Source organism: Periplaneta americana, chromosome 3, assembly GCF_040183065.1.
Source record: "Periplaneta americana isolate PAMFEO1 chromosome 3, P.americana_PAMFEO1_priV1, whole genome shotgun sequence".
Lineage (NCBI taxonomy): Eukaryota > Metazoa > Arthropoda > Insecta > Blattodea > Blattidae > Periplaneta > Periplaneta americana.
Genome location: NC_091119.1, coordinates 32022474 through 32045342, shown reverse-complemented (window position 1 = coordinate 32045342; position 22869 = coordinate 32022474). Strand labels below are relative to the sequence as shown.

Here is a 22869-nt window from a genome sequence, read left to right as displayed (position 1 = left end):
GGAAGAATGCGAGGAAATCAGTAGATTATGAGGAGAGATGCCAATATCAGCAGCTTCTTCTCTATTCAATGAAGGCTATGAAACCAAGGCTAATTGTGAGAGCAAACATAAAGGATACAAAATTAAAAGCTGTTTTGCGGCTTGCAGCGTTAAAGTATCTTAATCCAGATATTGCGAAAATAAATAAATTTATTTATTTATTTATTTATTTATTTATTTATTTCATCAATCTTTGTTCACGTCATGGTGGATTAGATGTATTCCAGTTCTTAATCCGCCATCACTCTCAATACAAATATAACACAAAGTAATACATAACGAACCTATAAGTTTCCTCTGTTTACAATAATAAAACTAATAATAATAATAATAATAATAATAATAATAATAATAATACACAACTAGGCCTAATACTAAGTATAGCTCTTGTATTTAAAACTCCTACCTTAGCTTTGATATTGCGAAAATAAATTAAGAAACAAAGAAAGCCCGTTCTTCCAGAAATTAAGTTCTGAAGCTACACAGGTTTTGTTATTAACTGTTCGAGGAAACAAAAAAAAAAATTGTTTTGTAATAGAGTAGGCTACCTATGTCTGAAGTGTCCTTGAAATTAGAAGTCATTATGATACCTACCAAAATCAAAACAAATAGAAAAATTTTTCACGAATTGTTTTAATTAAACAAATGTTTTATTTTAACCCTATTGTATTAGTACATTTCGTCTTAAGCATTGTGCAAACCATATTAAATATATATTTACTGTGATCGAATAAGAATTGTTGGTCTTGTTATAGTCTGTTGGTAAAAAACTATAAGTTCTTGTAGATTCTTAATTTCGTTTTCCAGATAGATTCAATTAATTTTCCTTAAATAACATGCTTTAGGTATTGTATATTTTTCGAAATAAAATATATGTTTCGAAGAATAAATTCCTTGTGCATGTTATACAGACTGGTTTATTTCTACTACTACGATACTGCAAATAAATCAGATGGGTCACAATTTGTTTATTTATTGAGATTCTTTCAGTAATAAACTTATTTCTGAACCCTGACATGTATAGCGCACAATTCTTCAACCCTTGCTTAGTACACTCATCCCTCCATCGACCTTGGTACGAGATACGTAAACAGTCCTTACAGGTAGCACGCTTCACGATCTTGCTCATGGGCTAAGCTTCTTTGCCTCTACTGGTTTACATGATGTTAGTAACACTAACATTTTTTAATAAGTTCATTGGAAATTTGAAAGGAAAATAGAAGATATTTTTTGCTTACAAGGCATTTCACTATTCATTGGTTTATTATTTATGGTTTTATTTTGTCTCTTTTTAGTCTTAAATCAGAATCATCAATTAGTACTAATGTTGAAGCTTACAAAGGTGATATCAAGCTCGAAGAGAGATTTGTTGAGGAAGATCTTGCCAAACTCTGCGATATTTTTGAGGTTGGTTTTTGTGATATATTACAGTGAAACCTGTTCAAATCGGAACCTGAACAATCCGGAATGCTGTCTATTTCGGAACAATTTATTCGTTCCGGCGAAATTTGTGTGTATTATGTGTAATTTTTCCTGAATAAGACGGAAACTGTCCAACGCGGAAACGGAAACTGTCTGCTACTGTTCAAAACGGAAACAATATTTTGGACATACTATATTTTGTAACTATATTTTGAAACAGCGTGTAATTTCAAGGAATATACGAAATATGTAGGTCACTAAGATAAAAACAAGTTTTCTTTGCAAAATTGTAGAGGGTACGAGGGTGTGTTGGCCTGTCGTTCATAAATTTTATTACCCTGTTGACTAGGCAGACGAGTCCCTTCAAAGATTTTCAATGCTTTACACCCGTATACTGTCGTAGCTAAACAGAGTGCAAGTGTAGTGATTTTCAGGTAAAAAAAAAAAGTTGCATAAAAAGTGGCATTAACATTAAGTGATGAAGTAAAAGTTATCGAGATAAAAGAAAATTAGAAACAAAGTCTATGTGAAATAATATTGAAGTACAGTTGTGGAAAACTCAGGTGTGACACTTTAAAAAATAAAGATCATAATGAGTGAGTGGCATGTGGCCAATATTGGTGACACAAAAGGAACCAGAAAGCAACTGTTTATGTGAAAATAAATGAACTGTTGTGGGAGTGGGTTCTTCATGACTTTTCAAAGAACAAGCCAATTTCTGGATCTGTTACGCAAAGCAAGCTATTGAACTGGGAAAGAAATTAATTAAACCAGAATTCAAGGCTTCTAATAGATGGCTTCTAGTCCAATCAATTAATAAAGTGCAATGATATGCAGTATTAGAGTATAGTGTTAGATATTAAATAGAATGAGATTAGTGAACTTTAGTAATGTTTAATGACTAATGAGTGAGTTACGATAATATTTACACAGAAAATGAGATTTTAATCAAGATGATTCACCAACGTAATAAGCGACAGAAAGCTGATTTAATGTGATGAGTGTTAAACGGAATATTTTATACTTCTTGCAGTTTGCGGCATGCCGTTTTGTTTTTCATGTATATGAATGACAAAATATTCCATTTTAATGTCACACCTGAATAACACGGAAACCTGTCCACAACAGAAAAAAAATTAGGACCATGTCACTTCCGTCTTGAACAGGTTTCACTGTACAAATATTTTATAATCTTACATGTACAGAAAATGAACATTTCGTAAGGAAAACTGAAATAGTTACCGTACAAAATATTTTATTTTTGGACAAAGTTTATTTTCCATCATTCTCGTTCTGATATTCTTTGAAATAGCATAACTTAAAATAATATACATAAAAACGTAAAATCAAGACACAGTCATGCATTTATCATTTTTTACTATAATTATCTACTCATTTACTAGCTATACATGTTTTTATCAAAAGAATTGTTGCTACAAATGCTTCATTAAGTTCATACACCTCACATATTCAAGACTTTAATTAGATATTTAATTAGGTGTTTATTTGTTGTTAAGATCAGTCTGTAAGTGTTTATTTGTTATGATTAGTTTAAACCAGCGTTTCTCAAACTATGGTCCGTGGACCACCTGTGGTCCTCGAGGTCTGCCCTTGTGGTCCTTCAAAAAAAGACAGAAGGAAAAATAAAATTCAAACGAAATGCATGTTACATTATAGCTGAAAATCTCAGAGATTGGAAATTACACATGACAATCGTTTTCACTTTTTCTCCCAGTACTGACATTTTATGAAATTTATTACCCTACCCGTCTATCGACTTCTCACTCTACTCTCAGCAACAAAAGAGGGATTTAAAGCACTATGAACGTGGTGTTTCTCGTCATCTTTTCCCTGCACTTCTGGTGCTGTACCTGTAACCCAGCCGGGGACAACCCGAATTCATTTCAGAGGACCAAAGTACCGAACCTTTTCATGTATTTATGACTTTAAATCTTTCTTATGTGATACACGCTAGTAGTTGTCTATGTCTCTGTTAAATAGTGCCCATTATACATAATGAAAAACTGGCTTCGATCCGGATCTTTGAAAAGAAAGGAACGTGATGATACGCTTCATTTAGTCTCTGCTAATAGTTCAGAAACTGTGTGTGAAGATATTAATATCAATGATTCTAGTGCCATTAAAGAAATATCTAGTCATTCAAATGTAGATCTAGAACAACTGTGTAAGAATCGACAGGCTCATCCATCTCACTAATGTGAATACCGTAAAGTGGGGTGACTTTGAACGCTGAGGTGACTTTGAATAGTAATTTAGCGCCTTTCTAAATTAAATGCGGTACCCTATTGCGAAAAATCTGTTTAAGTTGTCAATAAATTAGTTCAGTTTTTTCGCAATTGGGTACAGCATTTAATTTAGAAAGGTGCTAAATTACTGTTCAAAATCACCTCGGCGTTCAAAGTCACCCCACTTTACGGTACCAACATTTATTTTTTTTTTAGTTAATAAGTTAAAGATTATCCAAACTCTAATAGCCTTGAATTATTAAAAAAAAAAAAAACGAAAATAAATTTTCTTCTATTAACATTAACTTAATTAGCTAATACTAATATAACATTAATTGAATTAAATTAATTTTAATTAATTAATTCTAATTTAAAATATAAGTAGACTGGTATTAAAAATGCTACAAAATTTATAAATTTGCTTTCGAAAGGAACAAGAATAAGGTGGTCCGCGGAACTGTTCTGACTTAAAAAGTGGTCCCCACTTCAAAAAAGTTTGAGAAACGCTGGTCTAAACTATAGCCCTAATATAACACCACCACCACTACTACCACTACTACCATCATCACTACTACTACTACCACTACCACTACCACTACCACTATTACTACTACTACTACCACTAACACTACTACTACTACTACTACTACTGCTCCTGTTGCTGCTGCTGCTGCCACTGCTAGTACTAGAGATATATCAAAACAGAAAAACAGATTGCACCTTTTTTTTTGTCAGAAAATTTTACATGATTTTGAGTACTACATGACCCCCTTTCCATTTAAAGTTTCAAAGTTGCATACAAAATGGCGGCTTTTGAGATAGCTGAGGGCTAGAATCGAATGTGTCACTGGTAGAGCATTTAGTCTTACACATACTAGTAACACCTATAGTAATCGAAAATCAAGCATGTGGAAAATATTTATATGATTCGAGACTTTTGATTCAACCTGAATTATGTAAAATTTATAAATAGCAGATTTTATTGCCTAAAGGTGATTCACTGCTAAGTAAGCTGTTACTTCTCCATGTCACTTTTCAAACTACACTGTAGTAAGTGAAACTTGTTTCCAGGAATAGTACATACGTTATATTTTATATTATACTTAGAACAAACTTTATAAACCTGCTTTCAGAAAACACCAAATAAGTGTATGAATGTCGATCAATTGAAAGCTGCACTGCAAGATGTAGGACATGTTGTTCTGGATGATGATGATTTCAATGTCCTGTTCATGAAGGTATGTAAACTGAATATACTGATGGAAAACTTTCTGTATTCGTATTTGCCAGAAATTGCAGCAAAGCAAGACTTATATTCTACACAGGTGACAAACTTGAACGTAGAAAAGTCCTTTGTGGCTGACATGAGCTGTTAGTAATGATCTAATAGGGATTCATAACTTAAAAAATTTCTACGGGGTGTCAATTCAAGTTTTTGCTTGGATGGGAGGCAATATTTTTTTTAAGGAAGACCTAATAGGTATATCGTGTGGCATACTTCCTCACTTTTTCCTCTGAAATGAACTATTTTTCCATATCATAAACTGGGGTGAACTTGACTGGTGGGGTAAATTTGATCATTAACAAAAAAAAAAAAAAAAAAGATCTAAACCCTGATGTCGACCCTGGTTGGCGAGTTGGTATAGCGCTGGCCTTCTATGCCCAAGGTTGCGGGTTCGATCCCGGGCCAGGTCAATGGCATTTAAGTGTGCTTAAATGCGACAGGCTCATGTCAGTAGATTTACTGGCATGTAAAAGAACTCCTGCGGGACAAAATTCCGGCACATCCGGCGACGCTGATATAACCTCTGCAGTTGCGAGCGTCGTTAAATAAAACATAACATTTTTAAACCATGATATCAGATGCACTGAAATACTTTTAAAATTCATAAGTTTTGTCTCCATTGCTTAAGTATTTTTTATTAAAGGTAACGTATTTTAAATCACAAATAGGGCTATTATTATTATTATTATTATTATTATTATTATTATTATTATTACTATTACTATTATTATTATTATTTATTATTATTTTGTTTAATGGTCAAGTTTACCCCACTTTACAATACATTTCCAGTTCCCACAAATAAGTCTAGTTTTAACTTCATTTACATTAACTTGCTGTAAATGACATACACCATTTTATTGGTAAGGAAATTTAAATTTAAATTTAACAGAAATAATTGTACTTTCATTTACAGTAAGTAACAACCACAAATGTAGGAAACTGTAACACCTTGGTTTCATTTGAGTAAGATTATTAACTAGTTCATCCTTTATTTCTTAAGCCTTTATAAAAGTGGAATATTTTATTACTAAAAGCATAGGTCTCACATTTTTTATGTAGTAATGCTACTCAACTATTATTTTTTTTTTAATATTAAACTCGGGAGGTAGAAAGGCAATTGCCACTTCTAAATGACGCCTCTGGAATTTCTCCTTCTGATATTGATACGCAAGATCTGTGGTTAGATATCTTAAAATTAGTCAAAGCTGTTTTTGTGGCTCACAGATCTTATTGGCAGTTGATTTTTTGTATCGATATGTACCATTTTCTTTAGACTTTTCATGTATGTATGCTAATTTTAAAAAGAGACTCGACCTGGTGATTTTGGAAGTTTCTCTTGTAAGACACATGTGCATACATCTATACTTCCTTATTAATTTACGTGTTACTATTATTAAAGTTAGTGTTTTCGTATTATGTGAATGTATAACATTGTGATGCTTGAGATTTTCTCTGCAATAGATGGACTCAAAACGAGATGGCTATGTAGATTGGGATGAATTCGTATCACATATAGTTCTTGAGTTCCAAGTGAGAGAAGCAGCAGCTGCCCAGCAGTCTATGAGTCTTCCATTAGAGGACTATCCAAAGATGACAAGGAGCTATCATCGTCATCCAGTATTGCGAGTTACTTTTTTTCCTGCTGTATTACCGGTAAGATTTCAAGAAATGCTATGATCCATGTATGAAGAGAAATCTTCAAATAAAGAAACTCATGACACTGTTCTTCCTAGGATCGTTCAATCAACTACCTTAGTGGGAAATATTTGACTGCAAGTAATGATGGAATCATCAATTATTGGTCATTAGACATGGAGTTTGAACGAAGTGTACGCTCAGAATCCTGTAAGTATGAATAATAGTCTAGATCATATATAGCCAGATTTCTCGGCCTTATAGACTTTGACGGTAACTTTTGTCAGGTTTATTATGCTGCCATCTAGTTGCTACATAAGGAGTGACTCCCATTTGAATTGCATTAGCAACTGTACTGCCATCTCGTGTTCATTTATGGTGGACGAGTGGCAATCTTGGCAGTTGTTCTCTTCAAAGTTTGCCGATTTTAATATAGGGATGAGCAATCTGTTACATATATTTAAATTAAAATTTATTTAAATTCAAATATACAGAATAAAGAAATATAATTATTTAAATTCAAATATACAGAATAAAGAAATATAATTACAAAAACATCTAGGATAATAGATATGAAGCCTCCAATTCCAAAACTGTCTACATCCATTCTTAACAATTTTCAGGAAACGCCAAAAACTGATAACTTTATTCCTAATTGTTTGTAGTGTTCGTCATATTTCAAGCTTATTTATGGAAGGAAAGAGGGAATTTAGGCACAACATTCATTAGAAAATTGCTAGAGACATTTAGGTAGATGACGATACTGCCATTATCTCAATTTAAAAAAAATGGTTTTAGACAGTTTTGGAATTGGACGCTTCATATATTCTTATATGAGGACCTTGCCGTCCTGTATTGAATATTGTGTAATTAATGACTTCATGCAGTAATTCATGTAGATACTTATTAATTGAGAAAAATTCGTTCCGGCACCGGGAATCGAACCCAGGACCCTCAGCTTGGGGCACTGAGTGCTCTTATCATCTGAGCTATGCTGAGACCCGATCCACAGTGCCGGCCGAACTCTCTTCCTTTGTATCGTCAATGGCCTACTACCTGCATTTTAGACATGTGTCATATATGCAAGAGTGCATATTAAAGACTTTATGGCCGTTTCAAAACAGTTTTTGAATCACTGTTAAAACTGATATATATATATATATATATATATTCTTATATGAGGCACTGTGGATCGGGTCTTGGCATAGCTCAGATGGTAAGAGCACTCAGCGTGCCAAGCGACATTGATTGGCCCTCCAGGTCCCCTGACTTAAGTGTGTGATTATTTCCTGTGGGGACATCTGAAAAGCAAACTGTGTGCAAGTCGGCCACACATTATTGAAGAGATCGAATTCATTCCTATTGCGATGTTGAAATGTGTCATGATTGATCTCCATTGCAGGCTCTCTGAGTGTGAACATCGTCACTTGCCAGACATAATTTTCAAAACTTGAATGGTAATTGATGTTGTTGCACAAATGTCAATATGTAATGTTACAATTATTGTATTTTTATTTTCTGTCTCATTATGCAAAGTATTTATTTTGTTGTATTTAGAATAGCTCATTTATTTTAAACACCTTGAATAAGAACCCTTGTCACTATATGCGAAAAGAAATACATTTCAGCATGCAGTTGCAAAACTAAAAATCTTCATCAGGTCTACAACATGATAAAGCTTGGAACCTCAGTATATTCTCTTCTCCATGACAAAATTTTGATTATAATTTGATACTATTTCTTTCTCTCGTAGTGCAGCTGAAAGTGAGACCAACATGGGTTACTGATCTTGTATGTCTGCCTGATGTCAGCATTGTCTGTACCAGTTCAACAGAAAGAGAGCTGAGGTTCTATGACACCACTGCAAACCATTTTGAACTAAGAATTATAGTAAGACTCCCATATAAATCATATTCAAATGTTATTTAATTCAGTACCAGTCATAAATATTAGAGCATTCGATATGTAATGGCAACAATTCTATAAATGACTGTTCCTAGCAGTGACCATTGAAATCTTGTACTACGTAATAGAGGAGCGATTGTTTCATAAATTTGCAATATTGAAAGTCTCGAAGTAGCCATATTTTGTAAATACTATATTGATGTGATTACAAGTTACTCAGACCCGTTACTAAATCAACGTATTACTCTGTGAAAAGATTTATTAAATCTACATACTTAGACTTCAACAAACAAAATTTGATAACACAATCTCAAGGGAAAAAATGGAATTCTCTGCATCATAATCCACAGTTAATTCCCGATTTACCACGAAAATCGTCTGTAGCTGCATTTAAAATTGGAATTGGAATATATCAGTCCCCTAACTGCCCATTGTGCAACTCAAAACAAGAAATGGATTCGGAACACCTCAAAATCTGTACTTCAGTGGCTGGCCATGATAATATCTTTGAAAAATATTGGAGTGCAAGAGGTCAAATGACTTTATTGTCAAACGCCTGGCATTAGAAAACAACAACAACAACATTTTGTAATTACAGTGGCTGTTTCTGATTTGTGGTAAACAATACAGCTGTAAAGGTACGAACAAAGGTGCTTCATAAAAATCCAAGTTGCAAGAGAAAAACATGCAACTCAGTCACGTAGGGCCGTATTCATAGACATTTTTAGCGCGGGCTTTCGGTGGATGATCAGCGTTTTTCGTATTCATAAACCAGTGTTAGCGATAGGATATGATTTGAATTCTGTACAAGTAACCAGTGGATAGCCGGGCCTAGCTTAGTACGCTCGTAGCACGTGCTGCGAAAAGTCTATGAATAGCACCCGTAAAGATTAATTTTTGGTCCTACAGGAGCTATCTGTTATGGTAACAATTGTTATTAGAGGATAAAAATTCGCTCCGGCACTGGGGATCGAACCTGGGTCCTTGCTTCTACATACCAACTGCTCTAACCACTGAGCTACGCCGAAGTTCAATCCACAGCACCCGATCGAACCCCTTTCCTTTAGTGTTTTTCCCTTTGTGGTCTTACTCCATGTTCGACATATATGTTGACATATTATATTAAGTCAACTGCCATTATACAAGGAGCTCTGATAGCTTCTGTAGGACCAAAAATTAATCTTTACGTGATTCTTCGCCCTACAATGCATATACTGTGGAATCCCGGCCATCAAGCCACTCAATTGAGTGTGCTCCTTGTATAATGGCAGTTGACTTAATATAATATGTCAACATGTATGTCGAACATGGAGTAAGGCCACAAAGGGAAAAACACTAGAGGAGAGGGATTCGATCCGGTGCTGTGGATTGAACTTCGGCGTAGCTCAGTGATTAGAGCACTTGGTGCATAGAACCAAGGAAGTCTACACCTGTGGAGTAATGGTTAGTGCATCTGGCCACGAAACCAGGTGGCCCGGGTTCGATTTCCAGTCAGGGCAAGTTACCTGGTTGAGGTTTTTTCCGGGGTTTTCCCTCAATCCAATGTGACCAAACGCTGGGTAACTTTCGGTGCTGGACCTCGGACTCATTTCACCGGCATTATCACCTTCATCTCATTCAGACACTAAATAACTTAGGATGTTGATAAAGCGTCATAAAATAACCTTACTTACTTACTGGCTTTTAAGGAACCCTGAGATTCATTGCCATCCTCACATAAGCCCGCCATCGGTCCCTATCCTGAGATAGATTAATCCATTCTCTATCATCATATCCCACCTCCCTCAAATCCATTTTAATATTATCTTCCCATCTACGTCTCGGCCTTCCTAAAGGTCTTTTTCCCTCCGGCCTCCCAACTAACACTCTATATACATTTCTGGATTCGCCCATACGTGCTACATGCCCTGTCCATCTCAAACATCTGGATTTAATGTTCCTAATTATGTCAGGTGAAGAATACAATGCGTGCAGTTCATAAAATAACCTACAAAAAAAAAAAAAAGAACCAAGGACCCGGGTTCGATGCCTGGCGCCGAAGCGAATTTTTCTCCTCTAATAATGAATGCAACTCAGTGCTTAAGGCATTACAAGAAGCCTGTGGGAGAGAAGTCCTACTATACTGAACTATTGCAAGTTGGGTGCAAGCGAGGCATTCACTTTCAATCAAGAATTGACATATGAAGATTGATCAGTGAGAGAGATATCCAGAAATGCTGCTGCAGATGGAGTGCACGTCTTCCAAGTATTTAGCAACGTATTGTTGAAATGGCAGTAAACTATATTTGAAGTGTGGGCTGTCAAAAGTACCTAACCTAAATAAATTTAGTGTAAAACAGTAACTATGTTGCTATTATCGAATACTATAACATTAAAAAAGATGTACAAATTAATATTATTGTGCTAACCTATCTCTTTTTCCCAGGAGATTTCAGTCTCATTTGGATGTTGTTGTGCATCTTTCCTTATTCTGAGTATGGATCTCTAGCAGCTCATTCGATCACCTTATTAATATTTATCATTAGATATTTCTCTTTCGCCTCTTGATCATAACAAAGAACCACTGGCCTTATTATCTCCCTCTTCTTACTGTGTATAACCTTGTTGCATCTCGTATTACTACCGACCATTGCATAAATATGCCTTCACAGAACGCAAAACTGCTGTAAGTACAACGAATCTTCGATCACACTAAGCAAGCAAATGTATTTTACCCATCTCGTAGACCGTCCTCCTTCTCCTGCCTCGCTACCACTAGAAACGACCTCTTTACCCCCCTCATGTCTCCCTTTTACCTCCCCAGATAAGTTCGCGGACAGTATCCTTGTAACAGTGTCTGTGTGGTGATTGAAAACAATAACCTCACTATCTCAGTTATAATTGTATATTTATTTCATTGATCTGTTTATTGGACATTGTCACTTTCATAATGAACTTTAGCTGTTTTTGCTTTCAAGTTTTCTGTCTTAGTTTCCTCTAGATTGTTGTACAAGTATGTTTTAATCTATACAGGGTGTATCTAAATTGGTGTCAAATATTTCGGGGACGTGTTCCTAACACCAAAACATTACAAAAAATTCATATGAACATTGGTCTCAAAGTAATTTATTTCAGAGTTACAAGACAAAATTTAATGTTACAAAAATTGCTCGAAGTGGCTTCCTTCTGCTTCGATGTCCCCCCTAAACCTGCGTTACATGCTCTGGCGTACTCTGTTGAAAATTCCTGGAGTGTTTCGTATTTCGTGAAATCTAGTTTGGATACGCTCTCAGAATATCAACATTAAGTACAGGAGTCGCATAAACCAGGGACTTTAAATGTCCCCAGACGAAGAAATCCATTGGATTCAAATCAGGCGATCGAGCAGGCCATGCAATGAATCCCCTTCGACCAATACATCTCTGGGGAAATCGATCATTAAAAAAATTACGAACTATCAGACTGAAATGAGCTGGAGCAGCATCGTGTTAAAACACATTCATTGGATGACGTCCAGAAGCACATCTTCAATTAAATGATGCAAATCATTTCATTCTGTTCACTCACAGAATACATTTTCTTCTGATTTCTTTGCTCTACAAAATACAAACAAACAAAAAAACCACCAAACAATCAGCGGTCAATGAAGGGAAAAATCCTTTAATAACTCCCTAACGAATGGTTTTCAGACCCATGTTCTAATTAACTTTTTTAATTGTTTTGATGTTAGGAACACGTCCCCGAAATATTTGACACTAATTTAGATACACCCTGTATATTTTGAGGATGGTTTTGTCTCAAATATTGTTGTTGAGTTACGTACATATTTCTAACTTATTATTATCTTGTATTTAGATCACAAGCTTGGAGTATTCAGTTTCGTCCATGTACTACCATTTCAATCAAGATATTAAAGAAAACTCGTACCTCGTTTTGGGTGATAATGGAGGCAATATACGGATATTATATTTCAATAGCAAGCAGAAAGGGCCTTTCTACCACACACCAGGAGACGATGTTATCCATATTTTGTATGAGGGACTTGTTAAGGTAAGGAAAACCATCTGACAATGTTAAAACACATGGGACTTTGAGTCTGATACAATCAATTTCATTAATATAATACATTTTTTAAGTTATGCGACAAGCTACATTATATTATTTTTGTGCAAAAATAAGTTGCCCAGTTGCTAATATTTGGTTGTTGAATGCGGTCCTGTAGAGAGTACAACACATAATACCGGTATTCAAGTTAAAGTGGTATCAGTGTTTATGTACCGGTATGTATGATGTACGTCAGTGATGTCAAAGCAAGTGCTTTTTTTCTGACCTTGACGTCGTGCGCGGGCATCAAGCGCTAGGTATGCTAGGAGGAATAAGCAGCCTGTTGGATTAAGAAAACAGTGGTGCACAACTTCAAATGGAACGTGACATTTTATGTCGTTATATTTATATGGCTTCTTTCTGTTTGTTATTTTCTATATTGTCTGTAAAACAGAAGTACTAACGCCTATTTCTTAGCCTAATATTGCAGTTGTGTTTTAAACGTTAATAACATAATAAAGAGTAAAGAAGGAATATTCATACAAATTCCATAATAACTACAACTATACTGTACTAAGTGAATTAAACACATCATTCATAAAGAAAGTGTTATCCCAAAGAAAGACACTGAATATGACATGATAAGTTGAAATTGATATTGATGGTATCTTTAACCTTATAAAAGTAATGAAAACAATATTATAGTACAAAGCAATGTTGCCTAGGTATATGTTTTAACTGTAACTAATATACATAATAAAACTCTTATCGTATTATGCTTTTAGGTGATATTGGTGCGCAACTTTCTGTTATCAGAATATTAAATTATCTCGAAATCTGCTGAAGCTATAGATCAGACGTTTTACCAACATATAGGCACATATCATTTGTTTGTGATGTAACATTATTTGCTTTGTTAATTCATTTTCTTACAAACATTTTCCATGCGAATATTTTCAAACTTTTTAATACACTATCTTCAGTAATACGTATTTACGATATATTAGATTTACGAAAACATTGTTTTAGTACCTGTAAGGCTACTAAACAAACATATCAGAAAATTTCACTTTTCTGTAAAAAAGTTGAGAAAATATTCCTTTTGAATAAAAAAGCAAACTTGTGAAAAATGAGCATTAAAATTAAAACTTACATTCTCATAGTGCACTTATACTGCTCAGACAAATCTAAAAATTAACATGTATACAGTTTTAATAAGTTCTCTTCCCTTTATCCATTGAATCAGTGCTGGCCATACCTGTATATAGCTCGACCAAGTGGCATATACTACATCTTTCGTCTGTCTCTTTCCTTTCCGCTGTAAAGTGCTCAGGCTCTCCTGGGCTCTAAAGAGCGCGCTTGCTCCTGTGGCATCAGTTGACATCACTGATCTACATGAAAACCGAGCCATTGGAGACACGAGGAAGAACATGTCGTAGGAAATTTCTTTTTTTATCATAATTCCTGAAGGAATCACAATATACAGGAACAATTCTTTTTAAGGAAAAATGTTTGTGTTCTTACTGGGGATCGAACCTGGGACCTCATGAACTGTAGCCTGAAGCTGTTATAACAATGCAGCTGCATTATTAAAATATGAATCTTGTTCAATATTTGGACATAAATCTTATACTGTATATTAAAATTTGTATAAAATTTTGTCGAATATCCTTTTGAGAAGATTAACTCCATATGTAGATGAAATTATTGGGGATCATCAGTGTGGTTTTAGGCGTAATAGATCGACTATTGATCAGATTTTTTGTATTCGACAGATATTGGAGAAAAAATGGGAGTATAAGAGTACAGTACATCAGTTATTCATAGATTTCAAAAAGGCATATGACTTGGTTAAGAGAGAAGTTTTATATGATATTCTTATTCAATTTGGTATTCCCAAGAAACTAGTTCGATTAATTAAAATGTGTCTTAGTGAAACTTACAGTAGAGTCCGTTTAGGCCAGTTTCTATCTGATGCTTTTCCAATTTACTGTGGGCTAAAGCAGGGAGATGCATTGTCACGTCTACTTTTTAACTCCGCTCTAGAATATGCCATTAGGAAAGTTCAGGATAACACAGAGGGTTTGGAATTGAACGGGTTACATCAGCTTCTTGTCTATGTGGATGACGTGAATATGTTAGGAGAAAATCCACAAATGGTTAGGGAAAACACGGAAATTCTACTTGAAGCAAGTAAAGAGATAGGGTTGGAAGTAAATCCCGAAAAGACTAAGTATATGATTATGTCTCGTGACCAGAATATTGTACGAAATGGAAATATAAAAATTGGAGATTTATCCTTCGAAGAGGTGGAAAAATTCAAATATCTTTGAGCAACAATAACAAATATAAATGACACTCGGGAGGAAATTAAACGCAGAATAAATATGGGAAATGCCTGTTATTATTCGGTTGAGAAGTTTTTGTCATCTAGTCTGCTGTCAAAAAACCTAAAAGTTAGAATTTATAAAACAGTTATATTACCGGTTGTTCTGTATGGTTGTGAAACTTGGACTCTCACTTTGAGAGAGGAACAGAGATTAAGGGTGTTTGAGAATAAGGTTCTTAGGAAAATATTTGGGGCTAAGAGGGATGAAGTTACAGGAGAATGGAGAAAGTTACACAACGCAGAGCTGCATGCATTGTATACTTCACTTGACATAATTAGGAACATTAAATCTTGACGTTTGAGGTGGGCAGGGCATGTAGCACATATGGGCGAATCCAGGAATGCATATAGAGTGTTAGTTGGGAAGCCGTAGGCAAAAAGACCTTTGGGGAGGCCGAGACGTAGATGGGAAGATAATATTAAAATGGATTTGAGGGAGGTGGGATATGATGATAGGGACTGGATTAATCTTGCTCAGGATAGGGATCAATGGCGGGCTTATGTGAGGGTGGCAATGAACCTCCGGGTTCCTTAAAAGCCAGTAAGTAAGTAAGTACTGTATATTAAAATTGAATGGCTAGGGTGTCTTCTTTCCATGATGGTAACCCAGGTTCGAATCTTGGTAGGAACAAGTGGAATTTGTGGTGGATAAAGATGGCGCTTGGTGGTAGGTTTTTGAGAGGTACTTCTGTTTACCCTACTGGCATTCCTTGATTCCTCCATTAATCATAATCATGCGGTGAGTCGCCAGTGTAGCTCAGTCAGCTAAGGTGCTTGTCTTCCAATCCGTAGTTGCACTCGGGCACAGGTTCGATTTCCTCTTGGACTGATTATCTGGTTGGGTTTTTCACTAGGTTTTCCCCAAACATAAGGCAAATGTCAGGTAATCTATGGCGAATCCTCAGCCTCATCTCGCCAAATACCATTTCACTATCACCAATCCCATCCACGCTAAATAACCTAGTAGTTGATACAGCGTCATTAAATAACCAACAAAAAAAATCGTGCAGTGCTTTGCGTTTGCCTCTGATTGTGCACCTAGGACAATTCCTATGGCGGCAAAAATAACTACTGGTACAACTTCAGTGTGTCACTCAGATGGAGACACTTGGGTGAATGATGCAGTCAAGTATCTGCTTACTTACTGGCTTTTAAGGAACCCGGAGGTTCATTGCCGCCCTCACATAAGCCCGCCATTGGTCCCTATCCTGAGCAAGATTAATCCAGTCTCTACTATCATATCCCACCTCCCTCAAATCCATTTTAATATCTTCCCATCTACGTCTCGGCCTCCGCAAAGGTCTTTTCCCCTCTGGCCTCCCAACTAACACTCTATATGCATTTCTGGATTCCCCCATACGTGCTACATGCCCTGCCCATCTCAAACGTCTGGATTTAATGTTCCTAATTATGTCAGGTGAAGGATACAATGCGTGCAGTTCTGCGCTGTGTAACTTTCTCCATTCTCCTGTAACTTCATCCCTCTTAGTCCCAAATATTTTCCTAAGAACCTTATTCTCAAAAACCCTCAAACTCTGTTCCTCTCTCAAAGTGAGAGTCCAAGTTTCACAGCCATACAGAACAACAGGTAATATAACTGTTTTATAAATTCTAACTTTCAGATTTTTTGACAGCAGACTAGATGACTAAAGCTTCTCAACTGAATAATAACAGGCATTTCCCATATTTATTCTGTGTTTAATTTCTTCCCGAGTGTAATTTATATTTGTTACTGTTGCTCCAAGATATTTGAATTTTTCCACCTCTTTGAAGGATAAATCTCCAACTTTTATAGTTCCATTTTGTACAATATTCTGGTCACGAGACATAATCATATACTTAGTCTTCTCGGGATTTACTTCCAACCCTATCTGTTTACTTACTTCAACTAGAATTTCCGCGTTTTTCATAATCGTTTGTGGATCTTCTCCTAACATATTCACGTTATCCGCATAGTCAAGTATCCGCTAGTGGATTAAAATATAAAAATATGAATCTTGGTTAATATCAAAATATGAATCTCGTTGAATATTAAAATATAAAACATGTTCAGTATTAAAGTATGAAGAATAGTGTGTAATATTAAAATATGGATTTTGTACTTTTCAAACTATAAGTCTTGTGTATATTACAGGGTGAACTGTCCCACATGAATGTGATAGAATTCCGTAACATACATTCTGAATGGGTAAACCAGGTGTCTTACTACAGTTCACTCAATTCTTTCGTTTCCTGTGCGCCATGTGCTGAAAACTCTTTGTACCTATGTGACGTACTTGGCACCAAGAATAAATACAGCTTCAGTGTTGCAAAGGGCGTGTCGTGTTTCAATATTGCTGAAGGTAAGTGTATTTGTAAGTTACATTAACATTTTTTTTAGTTAAAATTAGTTTTCTCTCTTATATTAATTCCAAGAAAGCTGCCTTTTACAACATTTGAAACTTCCGCAGACAAAGAAGCAACTTGTGACAGCTTCCATAATGTAGTCTACCTATATTTTTTAACTCCCATCTGCTTTTCAGATCCCTCAGCCATTGGAAACTGGATTTGTTACTTGCATTTGTGGCACCACACAGAAATGGATGTGACATTGCCACATAGATATTTTCCCTGACCTTCCTTCCGCACTTATTTGCCTGCTCGTCCGCCCACCCACCCTCCAGACGACTGCCATAAAGATGAGGGAAGGGGAAATATTGTTTTTATTTGACCATACTATAATATGCTAATTATATGTGACTTAACTGTATCTTAATAACATACATTAAAGTACTGTTATTCATTATGTTATTCCAGCTATCGATTTCCAACTAAGCATATGCAATATTGATTAATATCATATGCGCAACAACCCGCAAGCCTTGAAAGCAGTAATCCAAAATGGCAGGCGCGAGTTTTACTCAATTGATAAACAAAACACGCAAATAAACATTAACCCAACTTCAAACATTCCACTGGGAGCCATTCCCCAGATAAATTTCACAAACTGCACAATCAGCAACATGTATTTGAAATAAAATAAATTCTGTTCATGTTAATTTTAATATTCTAATAAATTGAGTTCGTTTCCTGTGTTTTAATGTGTGTTGCTTTGAGGTTAAAATCCCCAAACCAAAACCCTGCAAAAAATCAATAAATATACTGCATAGATGCAAAAGTGCTCCATGCCTGCCTCTGTTGTACTAGTTGGAAACACGCTGAAAAGACACTCATGGTCCGTGCCTGCCATCTGTTGCAATAGTCGAGAACACACTGAAAATATACTCATGATCACCATTTCATTATCAGTAAAGTAAGAAGGTAAAATATTTGTAAAAAGTCAAAACTTAGATATTTAAATATGGTCGAATAAAAACAGTCATATGCATCTTGCCTATAATGGTAATTAAGATGCTCTTATGAAAATTATAAAACTTGCATACGCTCATTTCATAAACATACTCGCATCTTAATTACTACCATTATAGGCGCATTGCATAATATACTATACATGCACAGTCTTACTATACAGTCTATAGTTTTTATACGAGACTTATGCAGCGTTGAGACAGAAAATGTTACTAATAAACCATGCATAAGCAATGGAAGTATAAACAGTCTGTAACTATACAATGGGAATTGCTTTGCAGTAGTTATATACATGAAACCCCTTGTTTAAGGGTTGTATATACAGAAAAAATGGCCGCCCCTTTAACAGCTGTTCGTATAGACTGTCATTTTATGATGATGGATGCCTTGTAACCTCAGAAGAACACACCAAAGAGCACAGAATAAGTAGAATAATATTGCTTTAGCTTGTACTCTTTGACCAAAATATAATGTGGTAATCGATCAGAACCAGTTGTACTATCGATACTTTAACACAGCACACTAGAGCGCTCTACCGGATGCAATAGAGAACCTCAGATATTCTATTACCTTTCGTAACGAAGTAATGACGAAACTATGACGTAGCTGTGTTAACAGTTGTACTGTTATACACGAGGTATGTAGTGATTATTAGTAAGGAATTTACACACGACTTATAAATGAGCTACTCTTTGTATAAGTATAAGACAGTTAAACGTCTGTATATAGAGTTTTTATTAGTAAGACTGGCAATGTTTTGCTCTGGCCCTGTACTTTCCACGTACCTTACGGTATTAGAGACGTTAGAATTCGAATCTTTCTCTGCTGTCACTATAGAGATAAATGCACAAGCTGGGATGTTCAGTCATGTGTTTTATTATATTTTTTACTTGTTTAATTTTATATTTTGAAATTAAAACATTTTATTTATATTGTGGCTAATTGAATTAATTTCTGTTAGACAATCCAAAAAAGAATATTATGACAAATACTGTACTATTCGATATGCCTTGTTAATCTTTATACCGATATTAATGTTCTGTGTAACAGCCACACACTGAACTTCATTCATATTTATTTGTGGAATAAGTTCGGGCATGTGCTACATTGATATTATTGTATTCGAAATTACAGACTCACATTTAATTGTGACTGGTAGCCAGGACTGCTTGGTTCGTGTTTGGAATGCTTTTGTTCCCAAGAAAGCAATCGTCGTTTTCGAGGGTCATCATACAGCTATTTGCAGCATAGTCCTACAAGATTCAGGTCAAAAAATATATTCCCTTTCAAAAGACAGATGCATTAAGGTATGGGATGTTCCAGCTCAAGAATGCATCCAGGTATGTTAATAAATAATTCATCATTATAAGTACGTAATTCTGGCATATAAAGTTTGTGTTATATATATATTTTTTACCTTGAGTTTTATTTATGGTCGCAAAAACTGCGAAGTTCTTCAAAATGGTACCAGAAAAAGTATTAGTAAAATGGAAACAAAAGTGTGGAAATATGAATACCCCACTTAACCACACTACGTTGTACACACTTAGTTTTGCTGATGTTCAAATTGTAATGGCACAGGAATATAACGACCTCGAATACAGAACTCGAAAGCTGATTGAAAAGTATAAGAAGCGGGGTTTGAAGGTAAACATTGCAAAAACTGAGTAGGCCTATATGTGTGTTGGTGGAGCTCAGTAAGACCTAATTCTAGAGAATGACCGGAGAGTAGGACACTGTAACAGATACAAATATCTAAGAGTAAACATCATAAATAACGGAGCTCTAGACGATGCCATAAGTGCTAGAAATGTACAACAAAGAAAAGCTACTGCAATGTTGAATAGTATTCTCTGGGATGCAAAGATTTCAAAGAAAAGTAAACACCATATTTATAATACCATTGTCAAAAGTGTAACCACATGTGGCAGTGAAATATGACAGTTAAAAGAGAGATATAACAGAAATGGTTACTGGAGATGTGCTGCTGGTAGAACCATACTGGAAAGAATTCATAACAACAGAATTCGGGAAATTAGGGGAGTGGACTACATATTGTTCAAGAAATTAAAACTAAACAACTGAAATTCTGTGGCTGGGAGGAAAAAGGTCTTAAGTAAAAATTTTATAATTTTTAGGAGAGCAGTAGGAAGATTGAAATTGATTTCAATTATAGAGTTTTTTAACTAAGAGATTTTTGCTGGTTATTATTTGTTTATATTTCTTCTAAAATAGGTAATGTTGCTCATTTAACAATTTTCTTGATTATTTCCAAAAATAGCCGGACTTAAGCCCTTTTAAGACTACAACCCAAACTGAGTAGAAGGGACTATTTAAAACATAAGACCTTTTTCATATCAAAAGAAATGAAAAATTTAAATTATTAGGAATGCAAAATGGGTCTTAAACAATTATAGGACTGTTTACCCTGGTGCTTAAAGTTTTAAAAGGAAAGGGTATCAGTATGTGATAAAATGGCTAAAATACAAGTTAGACCTTTTTAATAGGGAAGCGTGGAAAGTAAACATGTCATGGTTTGTAAGGAATAAAGTATTAAATATTCTTAAGTCCTTTATTCTGTGTGTGCTCGATTCAAAAGCACTTAAGACATTTGGTAACACTCTATAAATCCAGTCAGGAGTCTTATTTGACTTTGGCTGTTTTACCAGATTGTAGAGAATTGTTTCTGCTTTCAGAATATATAAAAATCTCATTTTAACAAAAAATTGACTTAAGACTTTTTCCTCCCGGCCACAGAATTATATTTTATTTATTTATTTAATTATTTATTTATTTATTTATTTGTTTATTTGTTTGTTTAATTGTTTGTTTATTTGTTTATTCTGGTGGAGTTAAGGCCATCAGGCTCTCTCTTTTATACCACCAGAAATGCAATACAATTACAAGAAAAATTATACATCGATGCAATTAATCTACAAGTAATAATGAGTGACAGAATGAATATGACATAAAAAAACAACTGAACATAAAGGTAGAAATTGAAAATAATAAACATTAGTCTAACATATTAAATGATGCAAAAAAGAAAAAAACAACCAATCACTATATCATTAGGAATAAAAATATATATTAATACTTTCACGTGTTAACTTGAACTAAGTTTAAAAATATCTTAGTTGACTAGTTTCGCCTTTGGAGCCATATTCATAACTTGCATCTTCCGGTGTCTTTGCCTCTGGTGGGGGTGTGTTTGTGTTGTGTAATGTGGAGTGAAATAGTGTGTGTGTTCTGAAATTCAATACGAAATATACGGATACACAAAAAGACGCCCATAACAAATCCTCAACACACAACTGACATAAGACTAGGCTTCGGACAATGAAGAATACCACTTCGAAACTAGTCAGCCAGATAATTTTCTAATGTTAACACAGTAAAGAAGTTGTAAAGTTAATCAATGATTATATAAGTGTTAAAAGTGTTTATCCAACAGTGAACTGGCTCATTTTACAAATAGTCGATTTCTGTGAAGAAGGTATTTTAATATTATTCTCCGAATACGAGAATTGTGCCAGTTCTCATGACGACTATGTAGTTTAAAGCATACAGAATTTGATAATAGAAAATAATTGTTCTTCTGTTGTCTACTTGTAATGATCATGTGATATTTTCCTTCTATAAGCTTATGTGCCTTTTAGATATAAAGGAAGAAGTAGACCTCGCATCCATACATCTCTTTTGTTTAACTCTATTACAGTACACCTACCCATTCTTTTCTCTCTCTCTCTCTCTCTCTCTCTCTCTCTCTATATATATATATATATATATATATATATATATTACAGATAATATTCGATGATCTATTATTTATGGGCTAATTGAGAGAGTTTTATATTTCTGAAATTATTTTTGTTATACCAGAATGAAAATTATGTGATTGTCATTTTTATTTCAGACCTACGTTCGTTTACCAGCAGATCTTGCAGGAAAAACGCCCTTGGCCACCTTTTACAATCCACTGAATCGGAATTTGATAATTGCAAGTAAGAAGATTGCAGTTGTCATATGTGGTAAAATAGTAGATGAAGAGCTAACTGATGGATACACACACACAAAAGCAGTTACTAAAGCATTGTACAATCCATTATTTAAATGTGTACGTATATTTATAGCAGCAAATCATCTATGAAACTTCGTAAACTATATTCCATTTATCATATTAGTAATACCGGTAGTCAATCGAATGTCTTAAACATGGCTCTCCACGTTACAGCTCTAGTTCATATTCTGGAGAGTCAAAGCATAATGTTTAGTGTCTAAAGATGGAGTGTTTGTGTTAAGATGGGTTTTCTCAGGAAGTTTCCGTTTCGTCTGCAGTCATTCCAATATTTTCCTTTACCTCATAATCATCCTTAGCAATGGCACAAAAAGCAATGAAAAAAATACTGTACCGGTACTGTATCATCCTCTCATGACTTCGTCTACTGAGTGAACAATCCTTCGCGCACCCACTTCCACTGCTTGTGAGTCTTGGACGAGTCAAGCTGATAACCACAGTGAATGAATGTAAGGAAGTCTACAGTAAATCTGCCTTCAATTTGTTGCATAAGTTA

At 34.9% G+C, this 22869-nt stretch overlaps 1 protein-coding gene across 3 annotated transcripts in view; it reads left to right on the top strand.

The window, feature by feature from the left end:
• Positions 1–216: 216 nt before the first annotated feature.
• Positions 217–22869, top strand: part of LOC138695894 (WD repeat-containing protein on Y chromosome-like) — a 52230-nt gene continuing 29577 nt past the window's right edge. The window contains exons 1-9 of one of the 3 annotated variants that reach the window (XM_069820240.1): positions 217–1446; positions 4841–4945; positions 6457–6648; positions 6729–6840; positions 8384–8520; positions 12370–12564; positions 17082–17289; positions 19430–19635; positions 22212–22412. In XM_069820240.1, coding sequence (XP_069676341.1) covers positions 4859–4945; positions 6457–6648; positions 6729–6840; positions 8384–8520; positions 12370–12564; positions 17082–17289; positions 19430–19635; positions 22212–22412 — 1338 coding nt within the window. In that variant the 5' untranslated portion in view covers positions 217–1446; positions 4841–4858. Of the gene's footprint in view, positions 1447–4451; positions 4946–6456; positions 6649–6728; positions 6841–8383; positions 8521–12369; positions 12565–17081; positions 17290–19429; positions 19636–22211; positions 22413–22869 lie in introns of those variants that run through there. The other 2 variants (XM_069820238.1, XM_069820239.1) reach the window with 2 other exon arrangements.